Source organism: Papio anubis, chromosome 15 (assembly GCF_008728515.1).
Source record: "Papio anubis isolate 15944 chromosome 15, Panubis1.0, whole genome shotgun sequence".
NCBI classification, from domain to species: domain Eukaryota; kingdom Metazoa; phylum Chordata; class Mammalia; order Primates; family Cercopithecidae; genus Papio; species Papio anubis.
This window is the reverse complement of record NC_044990.1, coordinates 79,684,808-79,707,461: the sequence shown is the minus strand read 5'-3', so window position 1 is coordinate 79,707,461 and position 22,654 is coordinate 79,684,808. Positions and strand designations below refer to the sequence as shown.

At 37.3% G+C, this 22,654-nt stretch overlaps 1 protein-coding gene across 6 annotated transcripts in view; it reads left to right on the top strand.

Annotated features, from left to right (window-relative positions):
- NALCN (sodium leak channel, non-selective) overlaps positions 1–22,654 on the top strand; it is a 342,682-nt gene that overhangs the window by 107,909 nt on the left and 212,119 nt on the right. For all 6 annotated transcript variants that reach the window (XM_021929744.2, XM_003914045.4, XM_009192178.4 and 3 more), the window contains 3 exons: positions 11,817–11,959; positions 12,089–12,193; positions 20,152–20,238. In XM_021929744.2, the coding sequence (XP_021785436.1) occupies positions 11,817–11,959; positions 12,089–12,193; positions 20,152–20,238 (335 nt within the window). The remainder of the gene's footprint in view (positions 1–11,816; positions 11,960–12,088; positions 12,194–20,151; positions 20,239–22,654) is intronic.

Genomic DNA, 22,654 nt, shown 5'->3' with positions numbered 1-22,654 from the left:
TTCCAGGCCGGGTGTGGTGGCTCATGCCTGTAATCCCAGCACTTTGGGGAACCAAGGTGGGTGGACTGCTTGAGCTCAGGACTTCAAGACCAGCCTGAGCAACATGGCAAAACCTGGTCTCTACAAGAAATACAAAAATTAGTCAGGCGTGGTAGTGAGTGCCTGTAGTCCCAGCTCCTCATCCGCCTGTAATCCCAGGCGGAGATTGAAGTGAGCTGAGATGGCACCACTGCATTCCATCGTGGGTAACAGAGCCAAACCCTGTCTTAAAAAACAACAAAACACACACCAGGGGCTGTCAGAGGGTGGGAAAGAAGGGGAGGGAGACCATGAGGACAAATACGTAATGCATGTGGGGCTTAAATCTAGATTGGTTGATAGGTGCAGCAAACCACCATGCCACATGCATACCTATGTAACAAACCTGCACATTCTGCACATGTATCCCAGAACTTAAAGTAAATTTAAAAATAAAATTAAAATCATAACATAATAATAAAATAAAAGTCATTACATCTGAAATAAATGTACTTCAAATTAAAAAGAAAATTAAAGTACAAAAAAAATTCAAATAAAAATCATTTTAGATGTTTCCTCAGACTTTAAATGGAGGTTATTAAAGCTCAAACACCTGACTGCAGAGTGATTTGTAAGACGAACACATACATACACACTCTACAGAAAGACTTATGAATACCCTGCGTTGGTTGATGAAAAATAACAGTGTGTCATACCTTCTGAATAGTGAATTAAATAAAATAGTTTTAAAGTTTTAAATAATTGCCAATTGCTCCATATTTCAAACATATTTCTCTGCATGTTGGAGTTTAGCTAGCATTTCCAGGGATGATTTTTCTGTATTCCTCCCAGTCAGGAATAGCAAGTTCGTATTACTCCATCAGCCACAGCGCAAATGTCTGATTGCTCTCTTGAGGTCGTTAGCCCAGATACTTACTAGAAAGGTATGATTGCTGGCCAAATGAGCTCTGGTCTGGTGCAGCAGTCTTGCCAATGTGCCTAATGACAGCGCGGAAAGACATTTTATTCCAGGCATAAGCAGGCCAGATCACAGCTGCCCAAAGCTCTCTGGCTTTGATTAAGTTTGTTGTGCTATTATGTAATGGGTACTTGAACCATATTCCATGAATGACCGTTTTCCTTCCTCCTTCACCACTGTTCTATTATGTTTTCTGTATCTAATGTGCCTTGCAGTTAGTTGTTAAAATCAAGCAGGAAAAAACAGGCAAACATTAAAATGTAAATAGAAAAAGATGTTGGTGGGGAAGATGACTTATAACGTATTATTCTGACATAGTGTCTTGGGGTCCACCAGGAGAATCGCCTCATCACAGTTCAGCCTCCCTTGGTGCTAATGATGGCCTTTTCATCCTATACTGTTAGTGATGCATAAGCCAAATCGTGACCAGGCAGACTAGACCACATGTAAGCAGAGAACCACGTCTTTGTAGACATTCATTTAAAACTCATTTTAATAAAATATGTTCATTTATCTGTAGTATTTTTGATCTATATCTTAAAACGAAGCTTTTTTGACTTCTGGTTTCTGTTTCTGCTCGTAAAGAGCTTGGAAGTTGTCAATCCTGTCTTCACAACAAGAAAAATGCTGAGTACACTGAAAGTAACTGGAAATCAACACTGTTTTAAAAGTTAATTGATTACAATTTTCTCACATTCTTCTCTCACCTCTGTAGAGTTCTGGTCTACATTGGAAATGCTGGAAAAGTAGGACTACACAGTATAGAACTTTCTTGGTAGCATAACTTTTAATACCTGAAAAATAATTTTTAATTTTAGTGTAACCTTAATAAATCTAAACTGGAATCAGAAGCACACTGGAAAAAAAATCTAAACCAGTTGAACAAATTTCAATTTTAAACGTGTTTTCGGGCTTTGGAAGCTTACGGAAGAATGTGGATAGCAAATACAGGAAAAATTCTGTGAATATTTTTGTTCATATATGTAAATGTGAAGGTATAAGAAAAATTTCCCCATATATAGCTTCAAATTTTTAGCAGTTAACATTTTCTATTCAGTTTTAACCATTAAATTGTAATATTATTACAAATGATACTAGAACACATCTTTGCTTTTAGTGTTGTGTTATTAATATTTAAGTTGATGAAATTCAGTGTAAATTTGGCATTTATCGTAATACAAATAAGAACTTTAGTTAATTCCATACATTATTTGTATTTGTTATCTCATATATTTTTAAATTACATTTGGTCACTATCACTCAGGCATGTTTCTTTCCTCCCACTTAGATCTAAATTGGATTTTTAAAAATTGGATTGTAATATGCCTTTATAAACAAATGTCAATTATTTATTTCCAATCTTGGTTGATCTTTTTATTCTGAGATTATTCACTAGATCATTCAGCCTACCTATAAAACGTAAATAAATAATTGCTCTTGTAGCTATTCTGAGGTAGACTGACCAGGTCTACCTTATTGTTAACTTTTGCATTTTTATTTTTATTGAATGTGTATGATGGTGCAGATACGAACTATGTGCATATCTCAAAATAGGAAAAATATCTTAGTACTTTTGCCAAATACTTGGTTCTAATTTTTGGACTATTATGAATTTTTTATGTCATAACTATTATCACCTTAACATTATGCAAAGTTCTAGCCCTTTTGCCTTAATTTCCTTTGAAAAGATTTCTTTCCAATAAATCTTCCAAATATGGGTGACAAAGCTAAAAGACCCTAAGAGGAAACATATTTCTGGTATGACATATTTTGCTTACTCTTTAGGACAATTGAAAAGCTTCTAATTAACATTTCGTTAGTGCCTTAGTGGTGACCAGCAGTATCATCACTGCCCTAGTGCATCCATGGAAGTTGAGGTCCAGGGTGTACTGACTCATACAGGTTACCTAGGTAAGAAGTAATGGATGATTGAAATGTTAGGAACTGTAACTGACAGCTAACGGTGGCAAAGTGTAGGGGTTTTTTTTCTTGTCTTGTCTTCAAGTTTTGTTTTTTTTGTTTTTGAGCCAGAGTCTCACTCTGTCGCCCAGGCTGGAGTGCAGTGGCGCAGTCTCAGCTCACTGCATCCTCTGCCTCCCAGGTTCAAGCAATTCTCCTGCCTCAGCCTCCCAGGTAGCTGGGATTACAGGTGCATGCCACCATGCCTGGATAATTTTTGTATTTTTAGTAGAGACAGGGTTTCACCATGTTGGCCAGGCTGGTTGCAAGCTCCTGACCTTATGATCCACCTGCCTTGGCCTCCCGAAGTGCTGGGATTACAGGCATGAGCCACTGCGCCTGGCCTTTCTTTTCTTCTTAAGACAACTAATGGAAAACACATTTCCGAGAAGCTCTTTTGACCTGACATCACTACTCCTCAAAGGCAGAAGGCTGACTCCCAGGCCTAGAGGTGTCTGACATGATTTCTTTGTTACCCTTACTCTCAGCCTACCTGGAAATGGCCAATCACAGGGAGACAGGGAGTGCTTTAGTTGGCCTGTGGACTGAGCGTCCTGGGAACTGTTCGGCTGTAGTACCTACATTTTCCTGCCAATGTCAGCATCCGGCTTGTCAACACTTCTTTTCCATTTGTGAATACTATAGTGAAAGGCTTCACCTCTCCTTTTCTTGGAGTATTTTCCATTCAGAACTTGGAACTTAAGAAATTTTCTACATTTGAAGAAACATATTTCAACTATGATTCTTTATTACTTATAAAAAACCTAGAAGATATATGTAAACATGTGTATGGTTTAAGGTAACAAAGTGATTTTTACCAATATGGCAAGGTGTGCCAAAAGAGTGCTTAAGTGTAAAAAAAACAAAGAAACCAAAATCAAAATTAAAGCAGCTCAAAAACATAAAGTTTATAAATGTTTTTAAGACATTTATAATAAAAAGGTCCTTTTGTGTTTGTTCCATGTTCTGGAATAGCAAATACAAAATGTGGTTTTTGCTTCGTTTTGTTTTATTACCTTGATATGCCATGTGGCAGGCCTCAGGCTGGGTGTGTGGAGCACATGAGTTGAGTGTGTGGACAAGTTGTGTTGAAGGTTATTATTATAGGCACAATGTTACAGCACAGTCTATCAGGGAAAATACTGATATTTTTGTGAGGCTGAGCGTAGTGGCTCACGCCTGTAATCCTAGCTCCTTGGGAGGCTGAAGCATGAGAATTGGTTGAACCCGGGAAGTGGAAGCTGCAGTGAGCTGAGATAGCACCACTGCACTCCAGCCTGGGTGACAGGGCGAGACTCCATCTCAGAAAAAGAAAAAAAGAAAAGGAAGGAAGAAAGAGAGAGAGAGAAAGAAAGAAAAAAGAGAGAAAAAAAGAGAGAAAGGAAGGAAGAAAGGAAGGAAGGAGGGAGGGAGGGAGGGAGGGAGGAAGGGTGGAAGGTAGGTGGGTGGGAGAGAGTAAACATGGTTTACAGAGGTTTTATTCACTAGTAATTTTATTCACGAGTAATTTACTTCTGGCTGGTTCATTGTTTAATAAATCTCTGCAATTCAGAATGCACCTTGCTCGCTATTGCTGGTCTGCTGATCCACATGATCTTATTTCGTGTATGTGGATCATCCAGCCACAGTGACAAAGGTTCATTGTGTTGAGTCCAGATGTCCACCTTAAGAGTACACATCCCTCACTGCTGCTTTTTTTTTTTTAATTATCTCACGCTAAATACATTTACTTTATGATAACTACTGTTGGGGTACAATCTACTCTTACCACAGAACCAGCTCTCAGTTAAGAAGAAAGTATTGAGATGGTGTGGGGAAATTTGGTGAAGAAAAACATTATAGTAAGTTACAGTCAATCTCACTACTGACCGTTGGCTAAAATATTTTTTTAATATGTGGCTAAAATCTGCATAAAATATGGTATATCTGAGCGAAGAGATTATCAGAGGGTGAGAGAAACTGAGAGTTCACCAAAAACAAAAGAAATAATAATTTCAATATAGATTTTGTCATCAACAAGTGACCACAAATGCAAGTTGTAGCTGAATTGAAGAGGCAGCCGCTTTGTTCTAAATCTGGTGGCTGCTGCTTAGGTTTCATTGTAGAAAACATTAAACTGTTTTGCAAGTTTGTATTATCTGTCTCATGGTCCAGACAGAACCAGAGTCTATCAACATGGATTAAGAATTAATCTGTTTTCTTCTGTGTTTTTCTATGAATATATTGAATATCTCATCTTGATTCAGAAGAAAAACCTGAAAGCTTTCAAAAAAAAAAAAAAAAACCGTGTGTGTGGTTTGTCTTGGGACAGTTCAGAAGGTAGTCATTTAATTTCGTTCGGGAAAATTTTGCACTATTTATTTCATTCAAAATATGTTAATTTTCTTTTTCAATTTTAATTAATGTACTTTTGTAACGGCTCATTCTGCAAGCAGAGATAGCCTCCCTTCCCCCAAACTCTAAGATATGCATATATATAGTCATCTTATTACATAGCAGGAAGTTTAAAAAGGACTAAGCTTTTGTTTTCAGTGCCTAGTTGTTAAAAGAGCAAAATGATAAAAATTTATGTACTGGTACTATTGAGCTGTCCACTGTGTGGCAAATACTTTACACAAACAAGCGATGTCTTAGGAGCTAGGCTTTTAACCTTCAGAAATCTTTAAGGGATAATAAAATGTCATTTTTAAATCTCACCTTTGATCTCAAGTGAAGAGATTCAAGTCATTTCAAAAATAATATAAATTTTATGCTAGACCCTGTGCTAGGCACTGCAGGGCAAAAGCTGAAGGATCAGAAAGGCTGTCAAGTTAGAAAAGTGTTTCTCAATTGGGCAATTTTTCCAACAGGGACCCCTGGTCAATGTCTACAAATATTTTTGGTTGGGGGTTGGAGGGGCCGTTGGAATTTAAGGGGTAGAGGTCAGGGATGTCACTACTCATCCTGCAAGGCACAGGACAGACCTTCCCATTAAAGCATCATCCATCTGCAGATGTCACTAGTACCAAACTTACATTTTGGGTAGCTTCAGCAATTTCTCTCTTAAACTATTCATAGCTTCCTTTTTTCATTGGTTCTGCAGTTTAATAAGAATATTGCCCTATGGAGCAGTTCCAGCAGTTGGGGAGGCCGAAGTGGGTGGATCGCCTGAGATCAGGGGTTCGAGACCAGCCTGGCCAACATGGCGAAACCCTGTCTCTACTAAAAATACAAAAATTAACTGGGCATGGTGGCATGTGCCCGTAGTCCCAGTTACTTGGGGAGGCTGAGGCAGGAGAATCACTTGAACCCGGAGGCAGAGGTTGCAGTGAGCTGAGATCAAGTCACTGTACTCTAGCCTAGGTGACAGAGCAAGACTCCATCTCAAAAAAAAAAAAAAAAAAATAGCTGGAGATTAGAACAAGTTGTATATATGCAAACATAAAAAATAAATAAATTAAAACCCAGTATAGCACAACCCACCCCATCTTGAGCAAGCTGTACTTCTAATCATACACGTGTGTAAATATCAAGCTCTTATTTGACCACCATTCGGGATTGAATATTTAGTCATTGCAACTGTAGTTGAGCAAATAAATATCTATTTGGAGTTTAGGATAAGGATCATACACTTCTACAGTTAAGTCTACTGGACTGACAGTAGACAGTTCATTGAGACACTGATACAGCATAGTCATCCATGTGTAGTGGTTGAGTAACATGTAAGTTTCTTTTCCCTTCCAACTGAGGAGGATGCTCAAGCGGAAATTTAACAAGGACAAAGTCGATCAGCTTCTCTCTGAAAAGGGTGATGTCTGATTGGTCAGCTGGAGGATCAGAAAGAGTGATTTAGAAAAGTCTGAGGGAAACTGATGATCTTGAGTAACAAGAAAGTTGTCATTTTGTTCACCACAGATGAAATTCTATTCCCAGACAGTAAGTGAAGCCAGATAATCAGGCCAATTTCATAAACAGTAGATCAGATTGGAGGAGTTAAAGGACTAGATAAGAAAACAAGCACTTATAGCAGGATGATCAGGATAAAACAAAGGATGATTCACTCAAAGGGGCTGCAAGGACTAATGCTGCAGACTCCTATAGCTTGTTGTGCCTTGCAAGGCCAAGAGAGATTCCCAAAGGGACTGAGGCCTGGCAGCACCCAGTGAATGGGCTCTTGCCTACCTGATATGGAGCTGCCTCAGAAGATAGTGTGTTCCGTATCCCTGGAGGAGTTAAAGTTCAAGAACATTGCTGAGGATCCAAACACTGGGAGAGAGAAAGAAATGGATGGTCCTAAAATAAATCCTCTTTGTTCTTAAAACTCTGAGTGTGGGAGTGAAGGTGATTATTCAGACCAAGCCCCTGGGTACTGACTCATTCTTATTCCACTGTCTCGGGCCTACGTCTCCAATTCTAACTTTCCAAATTCCATCACGGTAAATCAGGTATTCCCGTTGTTAGAATAGTACTGTAGGTGGTTTGTGTTTGGAGAGAGGTTTAGTGGTAGGACCCCAGGTTTGTAGAGTGTTACTAGTTATCATCACAATTTTATGACCCTCTCACTTGAGAGTGGGATGACAATGTGGTTATTAACCTGAGACTAGAAGAAACAAATGGGAGTACTCCCAAAACACAAATATCTCACCTCTTTTTTTCATGGGAAAAGAGTCAGCTGAAGAGGGCAAGGCAGTCAATAAAATCCTAAAGGTAATCAAAACAGATGGGGATATAATTTCATTCAGAGCTATACAAAAATATCCTGTACTCATTCTCGATACAGGAAGTGTGTAGAAAGTTTCAAGGTTAGTATTTATCTTCTAAACGTAGACTTGTGGTCTTCTTATTTAATAAATTCAAACCACTAGTGGAAGAAGTCAGAAAGAATGAAGTCAGGAGAGCTGATTTTCATGAGTAACATTGTTGTGATTGCATTTCTTGCACAGCCTTAATTTGTGCCTTGAGAGGTTAAGGTCTGAGAGAGTAGTGCTATTCCAAGAGCTCTCCAGGGATATTTTTGGAACAGGCCTTATTGTTCTCTAAAAAATTAATGCGTTATATTCCCAGATGCTGTTGTCAAGCATCATTTTTCATTTAACAAAAATATGGTCGTTTAGCCAGAAATTTTAGTTCTGTAATTAAAATAGACTAAAAATATTCTGCAGCGCATCTAGAAAAAATATTTTATATGAATCATTGTGCTTCCCAGAAATTTTCCATGTTGGATCAAACAGTAGATGAAGACTTTTCTGTGTGTTTAGAATGGGTTTTTATGTTTATATATGAGCATGCAGGTGTTTTAAGAGAAATTTGAAAATCGGCAAAACGAAGTCAATTCACTATAAAATAGTTTCCAAATTGTCTGTGCAGTATTAATATTGAGGAAGAATTAATTGAAAGCAAATATTTGAGAAATGCTTTCGTATGTCTGTAGGCTACAAAATCATTGTTTAATTCATCAACAATCTTTGAGTGCTCCTCAGCATCTGGTACAGAAATGAAAAATACAGTTTTAACTTCAGAGTGCTCACACCTAGTGAGGGAAACAAACAACGTAGAGAATTCAGCATGATGAGTGACATGAGATAGGTGAATGGGAGGCTCTCTGGGAGTACTGAGGGCCATTGCCTAGTGTAGCTAAGGGCAGAGAGGAGCTGAGCTGGGCAGCTCAGGAGTCTGCCAAGAGGGTCAGAGGGAAGCAGTTCAGGGCCAGCAGCGAGAACGGGACTGTGCAAAAGACATTTCAGCAGCTACAGTTTCTTTCTGAGAGTCCTCCACTTCCCAAAGAAAATGAAAGGAACATTTATTTGATTTGTGTCAGTTTAAATATTGGCCAACCATTGGAAAATCATTTTTGAAAAGTGATTTCTTTTGCTATATTTGGCAAAGCTGGGAGTAGAAAAGTGATGAGGAAGGACCATCTTAGTCCATTGCCTTTGCCTTTGTAACTGCTACTTCTTCACAACCTTTCTACCCAGTGCAGTTCACGTATGGGAAACATTTCTTTCCATAGTCAGCATCTTCCTGGGGAGTGTTTTGGTTATATTTTCACAAATGTCTCACCTCTTTGTATTAACAAACCTTCTCTTTGAGCTGTACTGTGGGTTTCTGCTTCTTTCCTTTTTTCCTTTGTCTACTTAGAAAAAAAAATAGAGTGGAAGCTTTAAGGCTACTTGTTAAATGTGCTCTTTTTTACTTAACTCCAAATGACATCTTGTTTGTAGATGTAATTAAGAAAGATCTGGACAGAGAGAGGGAGGATAATATTCAGTGTTCCTCTCAAATTGAATTTTATGGTGACAAGCTCCATATTTTACATGAAAATGCTCAGTTAGTACAGCTGTTAAACTTTAATGGTAGATAATAATGGATTTCTATAGCCACTTTTTTGTTTTCATTCAAAAACCTAGAGGAAAATAAGGGATATAAATTATAAATTATTTGTTTTATGTTAAAAATATGTTTCATATTCAGTGCACATAAGCAAAGGTTTTGTCCAGTGTTAGTACCTATGAATCATTAATAAAAACAATTGCTTCTGTTTGCTGTTGACATTTTATATATGTGTTGTTCCTCCCTGAACCTTTTTCTTAAAAGTCAACTTTTAAGAAATGATGTGCAAACAAAAGGAACTATTTTATAGTTAATTGGTTTTATCTTTAAAGATGATCGATATACAATAAACTTAGCCATCGTAATCCCTCAGAAAAACATTAACTGTATTTAAGGATAATAAGAGAAAATAATCTCTTTTTAACATATTTATTGATACATAATAATTGTACATATTTATGGGGTACCTGTGATATTTTGTTTTATGGGTAAAATGCATAATTATCAAATCAAGATATTTAGGATATCCATCACCTCAAGCATTTATATTTCTATGTGTCGGGAACATTTCAAGGCCTCTCTGCTAGCTATTTTGAAATATATAATACATTGTTGTTAACTATAATCACCCTCCTCTGCCATGGAACATTAGTACTTATTCCTTCTATCTAACTCTATGTTTCTACCCATTAACAATTTCTTGTTAAAGCCCCAGTCTCAATCAAGAGAAAATATAAATAGCATGGTAAAGAAAAAAAAATTTATGACCCGATGATATGGGTTCCATTTCTGGTTCTATACTTTCCACCTTGGAGAGCTTCATTAACCAGTGACTTTCACTTTTCTTTTCTGTAAGATGGTATTGATAATATCTGCCCTCATGCCCACTTCCCTGTCTGCCTAACTAATAAGACAGATTTCCTTAGCATGTAAGTGTGTTACAGAGCCTAGAAACTCAACATGCTTCACAAATATCAGCTGTATGATAAGGAGTTACAGTACCAATGTACAAAATATGATTTTTAAAATGAGAGGCAGGACATTTATGAAGTTATATTCTATGTAAAGTATATGAACACACATTAACACATAATAGGTGATAGGAATATGCTTTTCTTCTTTCTCTTAGCTTTTCTTTCCAGCCTCTTTTTCTCTCTCGTCATCAAGTCTGCGGCTGGACTTGCCTTCTGTTCTGCTTGCATTGGTGTTTGCTGATGCTCTGATTCTGCTTTTCTCATGCACAGGCTCAAAGAAATAGTGAAGCTGCCCCAACTTGTGCAAAACCCTCTTCTTAGCTTGGATACTTGGTCATATGCACATTCTAGTTTAAATTCCTATGTAATTAGAAAATATATGAGTGGAGATTGGTTTTATATTCTGTAATAATAAAACTTATTTAGAGAAGTAGGATTTATTGTGGTACAAATGTTTACCAGTTTTATGAATAACAGCATATAGTTATTTTATAAACAACTTCAGTGATATATGTTTGTGTGTTTTCTCCCAAAAGCATATTGAGCAATTATTTTCAATTTTATAATCATAATGATACCTGCAATATCTTAAGAACCTACCCTATGATTTATAGGAATTAAGTCATTAAATCCTCACAACACTATAAAGTCTGTGTTATTTCCCATTTTACAGATAGAGAAACTAACTCCAGCAAGGCTATTAAGAGACAAGATATCATCACATTTGGGAGGTGTGGGGCTTTGTACCAGAATGACTGAGTTAATTCCAGTTCCCTTCATTATTATCTTTGCATCCTTAGACAAGTCACTTTATCTTTATATGCTTTAGTTTCCCCATCTGTAAAACATCTCATAGTGTTGTTAGGATTAAACATATCTTTTCCCTACATGGCATTTGAGGTTCTCTTAGCCAATGTTAAAAAATCTGTCCACATATTTTTAACTTTCCTTTCTTTCCATGACTAGAAGTCCTTTCTAAGAGATAATCCTCCCAGAAAATACAAATCCTATTTGGCGATTCACTGCCTTACATTTTGGTGTTCGGTAACACCATGGAATCCAAAGACAAGCTCCATCATATTCATTGTGGAGCCTGAGACACTTTACTCTCCCTATGAAAAAGTGATTTCAAATGAAACCCAGTTCTGCCATTTCTTTCATTTTGGTTAAAACTATAGCAGGTGCTTTTCACCTTATTGAATGTGTTAGGCTCCAAGTGGCAAGCTTAAATGGTACATATCCTTTTTAAAATTATACCTATACATACTGGGTTTGACCGTTCATTTCCTTTTCCACATTATTAGTTGCATTTAACAGCTAAAGGTATCATATCAAATTATTTTATTGCTAGAGATATTGAAATTACCCTGACTTCAAGTCGGAAACAACTTTATTAAAATTTTAAGAGTGAGAACAGTAAAATGTGTTGCATGTTTCACATTTTACTGTTTTCAATTTTTGAAGAGCTTTTGTCATTGAGAAAATGAGTGTGGATAAATATGGATTGTTTTTCTGGAAACTGCTTTCTTATTTCAAAAGTCAACTGTGACTCAGTCTGTCCTCCTCTGTCATGGCAGGAACCAGTATATTCACCGTCTATGAGGCCGCCTCGCAGGAAGGTTGGGTGTTCCTCATGTACAGAGCAATTGACAGCTTTCCCCGTTGGCGTTCCTACTTCTATTTCATCACTCTCATTTTCTTCCTTGCCTGGCTTGTGAAGGTACTGCAGAGAATTTTGCTAAGAAAGTCTATGTTCTGTGATGGTTCTGCAGATCTTTGGTTTGGTTTTGGTTGCCCTCTGCTTTGTCATTCTTAGAGTTTGATAAATCTGGTTTGTGATTTTTTTCAGAACGTGTTTATTGCTGTTATCATTGAAACATTTGCAGAAATCAGAGTACAGTTTCAACAAATGTGGGGATCAAGAAGCAGCACTACTTCAACAGCCACCACCCAGGTACGGTATGAGCAAGAGGATGTCATAACCCATCCGAGCGTGCACATGTCTCACCCTCACCATCAGTGGACCTTGGGGAAGCTCTTGCATGTCGGGCTTCTACAGTCTGACTCAGGAAGCTGTCTAAAAATACAGGCACAGGCCAGGCACAGTGGCTCATGCTTGTAATTCCAGCACTTTGGGAGGCTGAGGGGGAGGGATTGCTTGAGTCCAGGAGTTTGAGACAGCCTAGGTAGTGTAGCAAGACCCCATCTCTACAAAAAAATTTTAAAAATTAGCCAAGAGTAGTGGCATGAGCCTTGTAGTCCCAGCTACTCAAGAGGCTGAGATGGGAGGATCACTTGAGCCCAGGAGGTCGAAGGTGCTGTGAGCTGCAGTCACAACACTGCACCCCAGCTTGGGTGACAGAGCAAGACCCTACCCCAAAAAACATAAAATAAAATAAAATAAAACAGGTTCAAAGGCCCAAACCCAGAACAATCAGATCAGAGCTTCTAGGCAGTGAGGGAATGACACCTATATTTTGTAACAGCTTCATGGGTGGTTTTGATACAAAACCAAGATCGTCAACCACATTTATTACATACCTTAGATTCTGACATCACAAATCCTCAAATGGCTTGCAGATAAAATATAAGCACTATGGAATTTCTGACTTTTATGAGTGTTTATTCATGTACTTGCGAGCCTGTGTAATGTCTATGTGTAGGATTAGAATTTTGTAATGGAAAATATATCTCATTCAGAACAAACCACAGTGCAATAAACTATGACAATGATCCCTCAAACCTACATGCACGTTTGTGATTTTTTAAAGAATCCCTGTATATTCAGAAGGATTCCCGTAAGTCCCATAAGACAATATTGTTTCCATAAAACCATAAGGCTCCTGAGAATTTGAAGGTGGGCTACAAATTTTCTAAAAGCAGCAGAGCAGTTATTACATAAGAGGGCAATTCAGATCCAATGCCTTTGTTTTTTGTTTTTTGTTTTTTTTTTTTTGGATTTGTTTCATGTGTGTGTGTTCATGGTAGTTAAAAAAAAGGAAGGGCAGGTTTGTATATCTTCTTCTAGTGTGAATCTTTATAAAAGACAGAGAAAATAAAAATTCCAGAATCAGGAATAAAATGATATAATGCCTTGTGACTATTATAATATTAAATTCTAAAGGATATTTAGCAAGTTTGTAAACACTTACAAAAGCTGTTAAGACAAAGGTATCTGTCAACACTTACAAGAACTGGTAAGACAAAGGTATCTGTCAAGGAGCCGAGGTGTACAAATTTTACTTTTGAAAACCCTCAAGTTGAACTTTTAATAATTATATGTTAAAACGCAATTTAACACACCAATTTGGGAAAAACCTGATGGTGTTGAGGCATCTTTATGATGCTGTAAAAGTCTGAATTGTCCGGTCAGTTCATTATAGATGAAATAGTGTCAATCTTATTCAATTTTGACAAATAACAGTTCAAACTTCCATGAAAGGTTTTTCTGAATATGCTATCCAGGTTATATCAGAGATGCCATGTAGAAAAGCCTTCAAGAAATCAACCATACCAAGTACTTATCTCCTCTCTCCTCTCTTTCTGCAAACTATGAGAGATAAGAAAGTTCCCAGTCTGTTCTGAGGTGACAGCCTCTAGAAGGACGTTTTCACTTATGACTTTGAGACGCAAATGGAACATGGAACTATGATCTCAGCCCTTAACTCACCTGCAGTGTTCCTGGAGATGACCTAAAATGCCTTTAAAACCATAGTATGCTTATGGAGTAACTCTCAAGTACAAAATCACAGCTAGAAAAAATAGTGTTTGGAAGCACCACCAAGTCAGCCAATGGTTCTAATAGAAAGGGAAATGTGAAGAGACTTGGAACAACCTTGTACAAAATCATTTTGATGCAAAATTGTACTTAATCAAGAGGAATGAGTTGGTAATTCAGAGGTAATGCGTCTGGATATTCAGCAGAGGTAATCACACAGAGAATTATGAAAAACCTTCATTAAGAAAAATGCTATAGCTGAGGACCTGGTTGCTAAGCAACCAAAGCTCCTGCTGTCAGCCTCTGGGTGAAACACCACTCAGGCAGCCTAGCAACGGGCTTCAGGCCCCGCCCACCCTGGCTAGCCACTGGCAGGTGAGCCCTCTGATGCTTTTATGTGTAGAGAAGGGAGAGACATCATTTGCCATGATGCTATTATGTTTGTAAAATATGACCAGATTCTGTGAACAGAGACTTCTCATTCAGTGGTTTAAAACACTAAATCATAAGTTACTAATTTGAAGGAATTAAAATAAAGATGATTATTGTAACGCACACAGCTTTTCAAACATGGAAGTTCATTCTTGCCTTTCTCTAGCATATGGAAAATTTGCAGTTGTTAAATATAGGCTGTTCTCATCAAAGGACTAAAGGGTCCTGGGCTTGTTGGACTTGTTGATGTCTAAGTCTGCAGACTTCCCATAACAGCTATGTGTGTAGAAAAAAAATATGTATATATATATGCACATTTTCAGGACAAAGAAGGGGCTTTCTGTTACATTAGGCAGATCACTAGGAATTGACTCTGATAGGGACCATTTTAAGGGAGGCGAAAGGAAATCTGTGATGAAAATTGTTTCTTTAAACTAACAAAGCAATATTTTTCAGTTGGATGGTCACCACCAAATGCCTCCAAGACACAGCATAGAAACAAATTACAGAGAGATTAATGCCAAGGGTCTTTAGGAGACCACAATATAACATGTAACTGGAAAACAGAGGAAAAATGATGTAGAAAATTTCAAATTACTAAGCATTGACTCTGCCTGGACTCTGAGAGGCTTGTGATTTCATACCTGCCTAATTCTTAGCCATGGATAACTATTGCCTTGTGCTCAGCTGTGGATTAGGTTGAAGGATAAGTGATTCATACACCCATGATATAATACCCCCCTGTGTTAATCCACTGTAGGATTACCCAGGCCACAACTTTTTAGTGATATCCCATCACTGGATGTTGGGATGTGCAGATGAGCTGAAAGATGAAGCCCTGAGTACCATATCTCACTAACCCAGACCTTTCCTCCCATTATTTAGATGCTTTACTTCAGATACCTGTTACCAGTCCCATGGTCTTCTGACCTAGACTAGCTCATGATAAAGATGAGCTTATCCCAACTTTGCCTCAAGTAGAAATCAAAGAACTGCTAAACTTTACAGCCACACAAGGCTACTTTTCTGTTAAAATGATAAGAGACAAAAAGCAGGCTTCTGACAGTCAATACATATATAACTTTTATAAATGAATCATAGTCCAACAGGATCATATCGAAAGTTTGGTAAATAAATAAATATTCTGATTGTACAAAGACATTTCTGGGTCTGTTATTATCTCCAATTGAGCATTCTTGCTGACATGTGTTTTCTGAATTAATATCCCCTAATTAAGAGAGAAGACTGATAAAGGTAGAATTGGTATGGGAAGAAAGGGCACTTATGAGTTTATTCTCCTTTGGGTTTCCATCAACGTTCTTAGAACGTGGGTTATACAATGCCTAAAGCAACGTATGTATAAATGTTAAGTGCTGGGTTAAAAAGTAGAAAAAAATTGATGAAAAGACACATGATGAAAAATGGAAAGAATTTCTCCTCCAAAGAGAAAGTTACATATAACTTAATGATCAAAGACAATACTTTAGCAAAAATGTGTTTACTGTGTTCCAAGACCATTCATTCCCTCATGAATATACATCATTAAAATGTGTGAGAAAACAATTCAATGAATCCATTTCAGGGCAGGGTGCTTCTAGCATAGTGTAATAATGAGCACCTTCTAATAAGGAATCATAATAATGGAATAATGCAATCATCATAGGAAGCCATAAATGAGAATTAAATTTTGTGAGGTTGCATCATTGAATATATTATTTCATAATGAAATCAAGCCAGGTATCCACTCTCACTATTTTGTGTCATAGTGACTATTAGCTATTTTTTGAAAAACCATCAGTTTTCAAAGAATCCAAAGAGCATACAAATTGCAAAGTAAATTTTAGATTTTCTCTGCATTACTGTGTATGTGGATGTCTGTGTGTGCCTGTCCTGAGTTTGGAATTCTAATTCAGCTGCTAGTGATTCTCCATTACCATGATTCTTTCTCTTACCACTATCCATTAGATAACCTGTTATTCATGCTGTTGTTGATGATTATGATATTATGCCTATAATAGAACAATCCCAGAAGCATTTATAACTACTTTACAAACCAATCGATCAGTTATAAAACTCTAGCAGTTGCAGATGGACAGTCCTGAGAGAATTCTCAAAGTTGAAATCTGCATGGGCTTCCAAATGATTGTGCTAAGAGGAGAGTGCCATGGAAATTCATTTGTGTTATTGGTGATATTCTGCCAATTCAGAACGTCTTCTTACAGTCACTCCCATATATTGAGATCTGCGCTAGCCTAATGGCTTTACAACCTGTCTTATTTAATCTTCACAATAATACTGTAAAGCGGGCGTTATTAATGTCTCCACTTTGCATGTAAAAAATGACAATGATTGGAAAGTTAATTATCTAACCCCATGTTATATAACTGGGTAGTGGTAAAACTGGGACTCAAAACCAGGTTGCTCAGCTGCAAGAGCCTTTTTATTCAGCATGAGATGCTACCTCCTTTCAATTTAGCCATTACAAGCCCTGCTGTCAACATGCTGTCTTTGTTCTGGCCCTGTGTTAACTTTTCTTTTCTTAAAAAAGACCGTATTTATTGCTGGCTGAAAGGGACATTCGCATACATTGTTGCCAAGAGTATGAATTAAAATATCTTTTCCAGAAAACAGTTTGGCAATATGTATCCAAAAGTAAAACATATATACTATCTGACCAAGAGAGTCCACTTTTAGAAATTTATCCTAAGAAAAATTTGGGGCAGTAGCCAAGGGCATATGTTTGAGGATGTTTATGAGGCATTATGGCAATTTTTTAAAAACGGAAACAGTCTTAGTCTCTAGCAATAAGTTATCGATTATAAATTATGAAATTGGAATAAAGGCAAACCATTAAAATAAGCATTGAACTTTATTGATGTGAAGATATGCTGATGACATATTAGTACAAAAAAAGGATCCCATGTTTGTGTGTGGGATGCAGGTGTGTGTGTGTGTCTGTGTGTGTAAAATACGTGGAACATTAACTCTAAAATGTTAGTGGTGGTATATCTGAGGAATGGGTTTAAGATGTTTCTTTGGCAACTAATCCTCATTTTCTAAGCCTTTAACAGTAAAATATTTAATTATAGAATGAGAAAGGAAAATTGCATCAGTAAAATGAAAAGAAAAAATAATGGACACTCTAACAGAAACCACATGTACTAGTTAAGTTACATTCGGTTGCAAGGGACCAAAAAAGCCCGAAATAAGTTGCTTAGGTGAGGTATGCGATGAGGAATCCCGTTCTCTCTCATATAAAGTCGGAGGTGCTCATTCAGCATGGTATGGTTGCCTGTGTTGCCACAGATCCAGACACCTTCCCTCCCGTTCCAGTTTGCACAGCCTCCATTACCACAGTCACCTTGTAGACTAGCATGGCTGCTGTAGCTCTAACCCTCACATCCATATTCCAGAGCACAGGAAGAAGAAGGAAATATAGGAAAAGAGGGTTTCTGCTTGCATCCTATAGTCCTGTATGTAGTTACATGGTCAAGGTCAGCTTCAAAAAAAGACAAGAACTGGCCTTTTTTCTTGGTAGCCTAGTGACTCCATACAGATTCTCTTTGTAAAACAGGGAAAAGAGATACAAAGGAAAGACTGGCAGTCCCTGCCACAATCCCCACAAGGATTTGAGTCTCTGAGGATTCTTGGCTTCTGCTAGCTAGCCCAACTTCTGTCTCAAAGATCTACTGTAGTATTAACCAATCGAAATGTTGCATAATTCAGGGGACTAAAGAGAAATTGAACGTTTTTGCATTTCCTTTACTTTATTTCATACAAATAAATGACCTGAGAATACTTTTACTGAAAATTAAATTGATTCTTTTGATTTGGGTCTACTGAAAAAAACATAATTTAACAGAGAAAATTAGTCTGCTACTGATCAAAGTAAATATATGCCCCAGGGATCCTTTATGCCACAATTAGAGAGTACAGGAAGTATCAACAGAGGGTTTTTATTAATAACTGGTGACTGGCAATGCTGGCTTTGTCTTTTATCTTTAAAATGAGGCTTCCAGAATTTTGACAGACACTTAACAAGGTCCTATAACAGGTTTGCATCTCCACTGATGCCTGTATTCTCAGAATGAGCCTATTCAAGAAGAATGTGCCTGATTCACCCCAACAAGAGTTTTTGCAGTTTATTCTAAAGAAAATCCGAATCCTGTAAATGGACAGCTGAGATGAGCAATTTGCAGTTGACATCTTTGTCAAAGGAGCTTTATGTAAATGTGCGCCTCAATTTTATCATTTAAAAATACATATAGGAGGAAGAAGCTGGGGGACTGCCTGAGCTCAGGAGTTCAAAACCACCCTGGGCAACATGCTGAAACCCTCTCTCTACTAAAAAAATACAAAAATTAGCTGGACATTGTGGCGGGTGCCTGTAGTCCCAGCTACTCAGGAGGCTGAGACAGGAAAATTGCTTGAACCTGGGAGGCGGAGGTTGCAGTGAGTGGAGATCATGCCCCTACACTCCAGCCTGGGCAACAGAGCGGGACTCTATCTCCAAAAAAAATTAAAAAATAAATAATAAATATACATATAGGGCCTGTATATAAAAAATAAAAAATAAATATACATATAGGGCAACAGTCTCTCACCACCTCACTCATTTTATAGAAGGCAAGTTTATTTTGCACAAAGGATCTACCACCACTACTACCAGGGATTTGAAACTATCATTACAAATCCTAGGTAGTGGGATCTTTGCATCTTCTCATTCATATTTCCATTAGCAGTTACCCCTTCAAATACAGCATCAGACTATCAGGAGGACATAAATAAGGATGACAAAGGAAATATTTATTTCTGTAAAACAGTGACCTCAGGCAGGAATAAAACAGTGAGCGCTTGTAATTAGTATCTTTATTTAGAAAAACAAAAATGTTTAATTTTGCCCTATTCCTACTGTATGCACATACACACACACTTGCTCCTGAGAACTAGAAAGAAAAATATTAGTGGGAAAATACGTGAAAGTGGGAAATGTCTTCCAGCTGGGTGTAACATTGACACATAAGTAATATGTGATGATAGCTAGGAGATAATAACCTAGATATCTAATTCAATGGATTTCAGATTTCATGGGCCTGTAGCATCTTGAATTTCATCACTTAGGTCTTTAATCCAAAAGAAACTACTTGTTCCCTTCATAATATGTACATAAACTTTCCATTGAGCAGATTAATTGCTTCCTAGTTAAAATAATTACACAAAGTATATTAAGCAATGTGGCAGTCTTCTACCATTAAAATAACACCAATTCTTTCCCTGTGCCACATGCACACTTCTTATTTTATTGATCCTGAGAATATTTTTATTAGGTCAGTGAGAACTGTCCACTAAATAAAAATAAAATTTGCTACCGATAGTAAAAACACACCAGACACAATGCTTTTTAATTCTAATTTTCATTTTCTCCCAGATCTAATAGATATTTATCAATATAATGGGGATAAAATACTAAAGTACTTCTCTTGCGGAGAAGAATATTTGAGCAATTATATGCAAAGCATATGCAAGACAGAAAGTGCCTGACATAGCAAGTAGTCAATAAGCTCAAGTTATTAACGTTGTTCTTTTTTCATTTACTTAAGCGTTCAGTGTTAAAGAAATACAATTGAAATGACTTCATTCCAAATATAAATCCATAAGAAGACACATTTTTGATGACATAAAAATATACAAAGCTGGAGACGTAGAGTTCTCAATGTTCCGTATTAAATGTCTCTGACTCATCTCCCTTCTTTGTCTTGAAGATGTTTCATGAAGATGCTGCTGGAGGTTGGCAGCTGGTAGCTGTGGATGTCAACAAGCCCCAGGGACGCGCCCCAGCCTGCCTCCAGGTGCAGTACAATGCCATTTTTAAAAATCGCCCAGCAAAGCTCTTTGAATTTTATTTCATCAATGAAAACCCACAGCTCTTTAAGCTCTAGAATTGTCCAAATTTATGATCCTGAAGTTAGAGATGGTACTTCACTCCATCCTGTATTCCCAGAACCTAGCTTTTTTTTTTTTTTTTTTTTTTTTTTAAGATACACAGTAGGGATTTGATAAGTTTCTGATGGCTGCACGCATGTAAGAGGATTTCAGTGGTATTGAATAAATGAAGAATTTTCTTGACATGTGAAATCTTATAAAAATAGTCTTTACCAAAGACCTGAGTTATTTGGCGGTGGGCAAATTCATTCAATTTAATACCTCACTGAGTAACTGGAAAAAAATATGTTGATACATAGTCTGTCTGTTTTTCTGCTTTTGCAAGCTTTCAGAGGAGCATAATATAGAGGTGTTTCTTTAGCAAAGTGCACCAATAGCAAACATGAGGCAGTGAGATGGCAGGTGGGACCTGAGAGTCCTCATAAGATAGATTCTCACAGTGATTAGAAGATGGAGCCTCAGGTCTCTGCCCGTGAACTTTCTGGAATCACCGTCGTCTTCTCCAAGTTTCTCCAAGCTGCCGTTGACAACAATATGGATAACAGCAATAACAATAAGGCCCAGTAAACCCTTTATCTCTTCTTCAGGGGGCCATACTGACATCTCTTGCTTTATTCCCCCTCCCTGCCCCCCAAATATCAGTAACTCATTCAAAATAATGTCACCTTACCAAGAGCAGCACCCCTACCTTTCCATAATATTTTCACTACTTTAATTTTCCCTCCAAGCAGCCCACTCGTAGGATTGAAGAACTGATTCTTCCACCTGGAGAATTTTATTTTCTTTAGTCTTTTTGGTTTCCAGTGAAAAATTCTCATCTCACAAAGGGCAGTTTCCATAGTTCTTTACAACCCGCCCTCATAATTTGGAGAAGTGTTCATATCTGCCATGGGATGAGACCGTATCTCTTTTCTTTCTTTTGGGTCTTTCTCCAGATAGGGACTTATCATGCCACTCAAGGATTGGTACCTGAAAAATAAAATTGTACTCTGAGCCATTACTGTGGGCTTTGTTTGTATGCCCATTTTACCGTGGAGTTATTGACTTCTTTTTGTTTTTATTTGTATTGAGGTGTGATTAACAAATAAAATTGTAAATACTTAAGGTATACAATGTGATAATTTGATGTATGTACACAGTGTAAAATGATTGTTGCAATCAAGCTAATTAACACATCCATTGCCGCATATGTTCAATAGTTGCCTCTGTGTATGTGGGGTGGGGGGTAACACAAGAGCTAATCTCCTAGCAAATCTCATGTATACAGCACAGTATTATTAACCATTAATGAATCATTTTGTTTATTAGATCGTGAGAACTTGGCCATCTTTTGACTGATAACTAATATCTCCCCATTTCTACTCCCTGCCCCCAGCCCCTGGTAACCACCATCCTACTCTCTGCTTCAATGAATTTGACTTTTTGAGATTCCATATATAAATAAGATTATGCAGTATTTGTCTTTCTGTGTCTAGTTCATTTCACTTAGCATAATGTCTTCCAGGCTTATCCATATAGTTGTCAATGGCAGGATTTTTTTCTTTATTATGGCTGAGTAATATTTCACTGTATGTCTATGCCACATTTTTTTTATCCATTCATACATCAGTATACACTTAGGTTGTTCCTTGTCTTGACCATTGTGAATAGTGCTGCAGTAAACATGGGGCTGCAGATGTCTCTTTGAAATACAGATTTCATTTCCTTTGGGCATATATCCAGAAGTGGGATTGCTGGATCATATGGTAGTTCTATTTTTAATGTTTTGAGAAACCTCCACACTGTTTTCCAGAATGACTCTGCCAATTTAAATCCCCACCAACAGTGTAAAAGGGTTATCTTTTCTTTATGCCTTTGCCAAATAGTTATCTTTTGTCTTTTTGATGGTGACCATTGTAACAGATATGAGGTGATTATCTCATTGTGGCTTAAATTTGCATTTCCCTGATAATTAGGGATAGTATGCACTTCATATACCTATTGGCCATTCATGTGTCTTCTTTGGAAAAATGTCTACTCAGAATTTGCTCATTTCTAATCAGATTATTTGCTTTTTGTGTTTGTTTTTGTTTTTTAGTTTGGGAGTTTTTTGGTATTGAGTTGTATGAGTTCCTTGTATCTTTTGGATATTATCTCCTTTTCAGAAATATGGTGTTCCAATGTTCCCCTGTTCCATAGACTGCCTTTTCACTTTGTTTATTGTTAGTTATTTATTTCTGTCAGTTTAAAAAAAAATGGAGGGCAGTAAGTGGAGAAGCTTGCAATGAATATTGATAAGTATTATTTTGTGGTCCTCCTTCTGGCCTATATTTGATGTTGGCA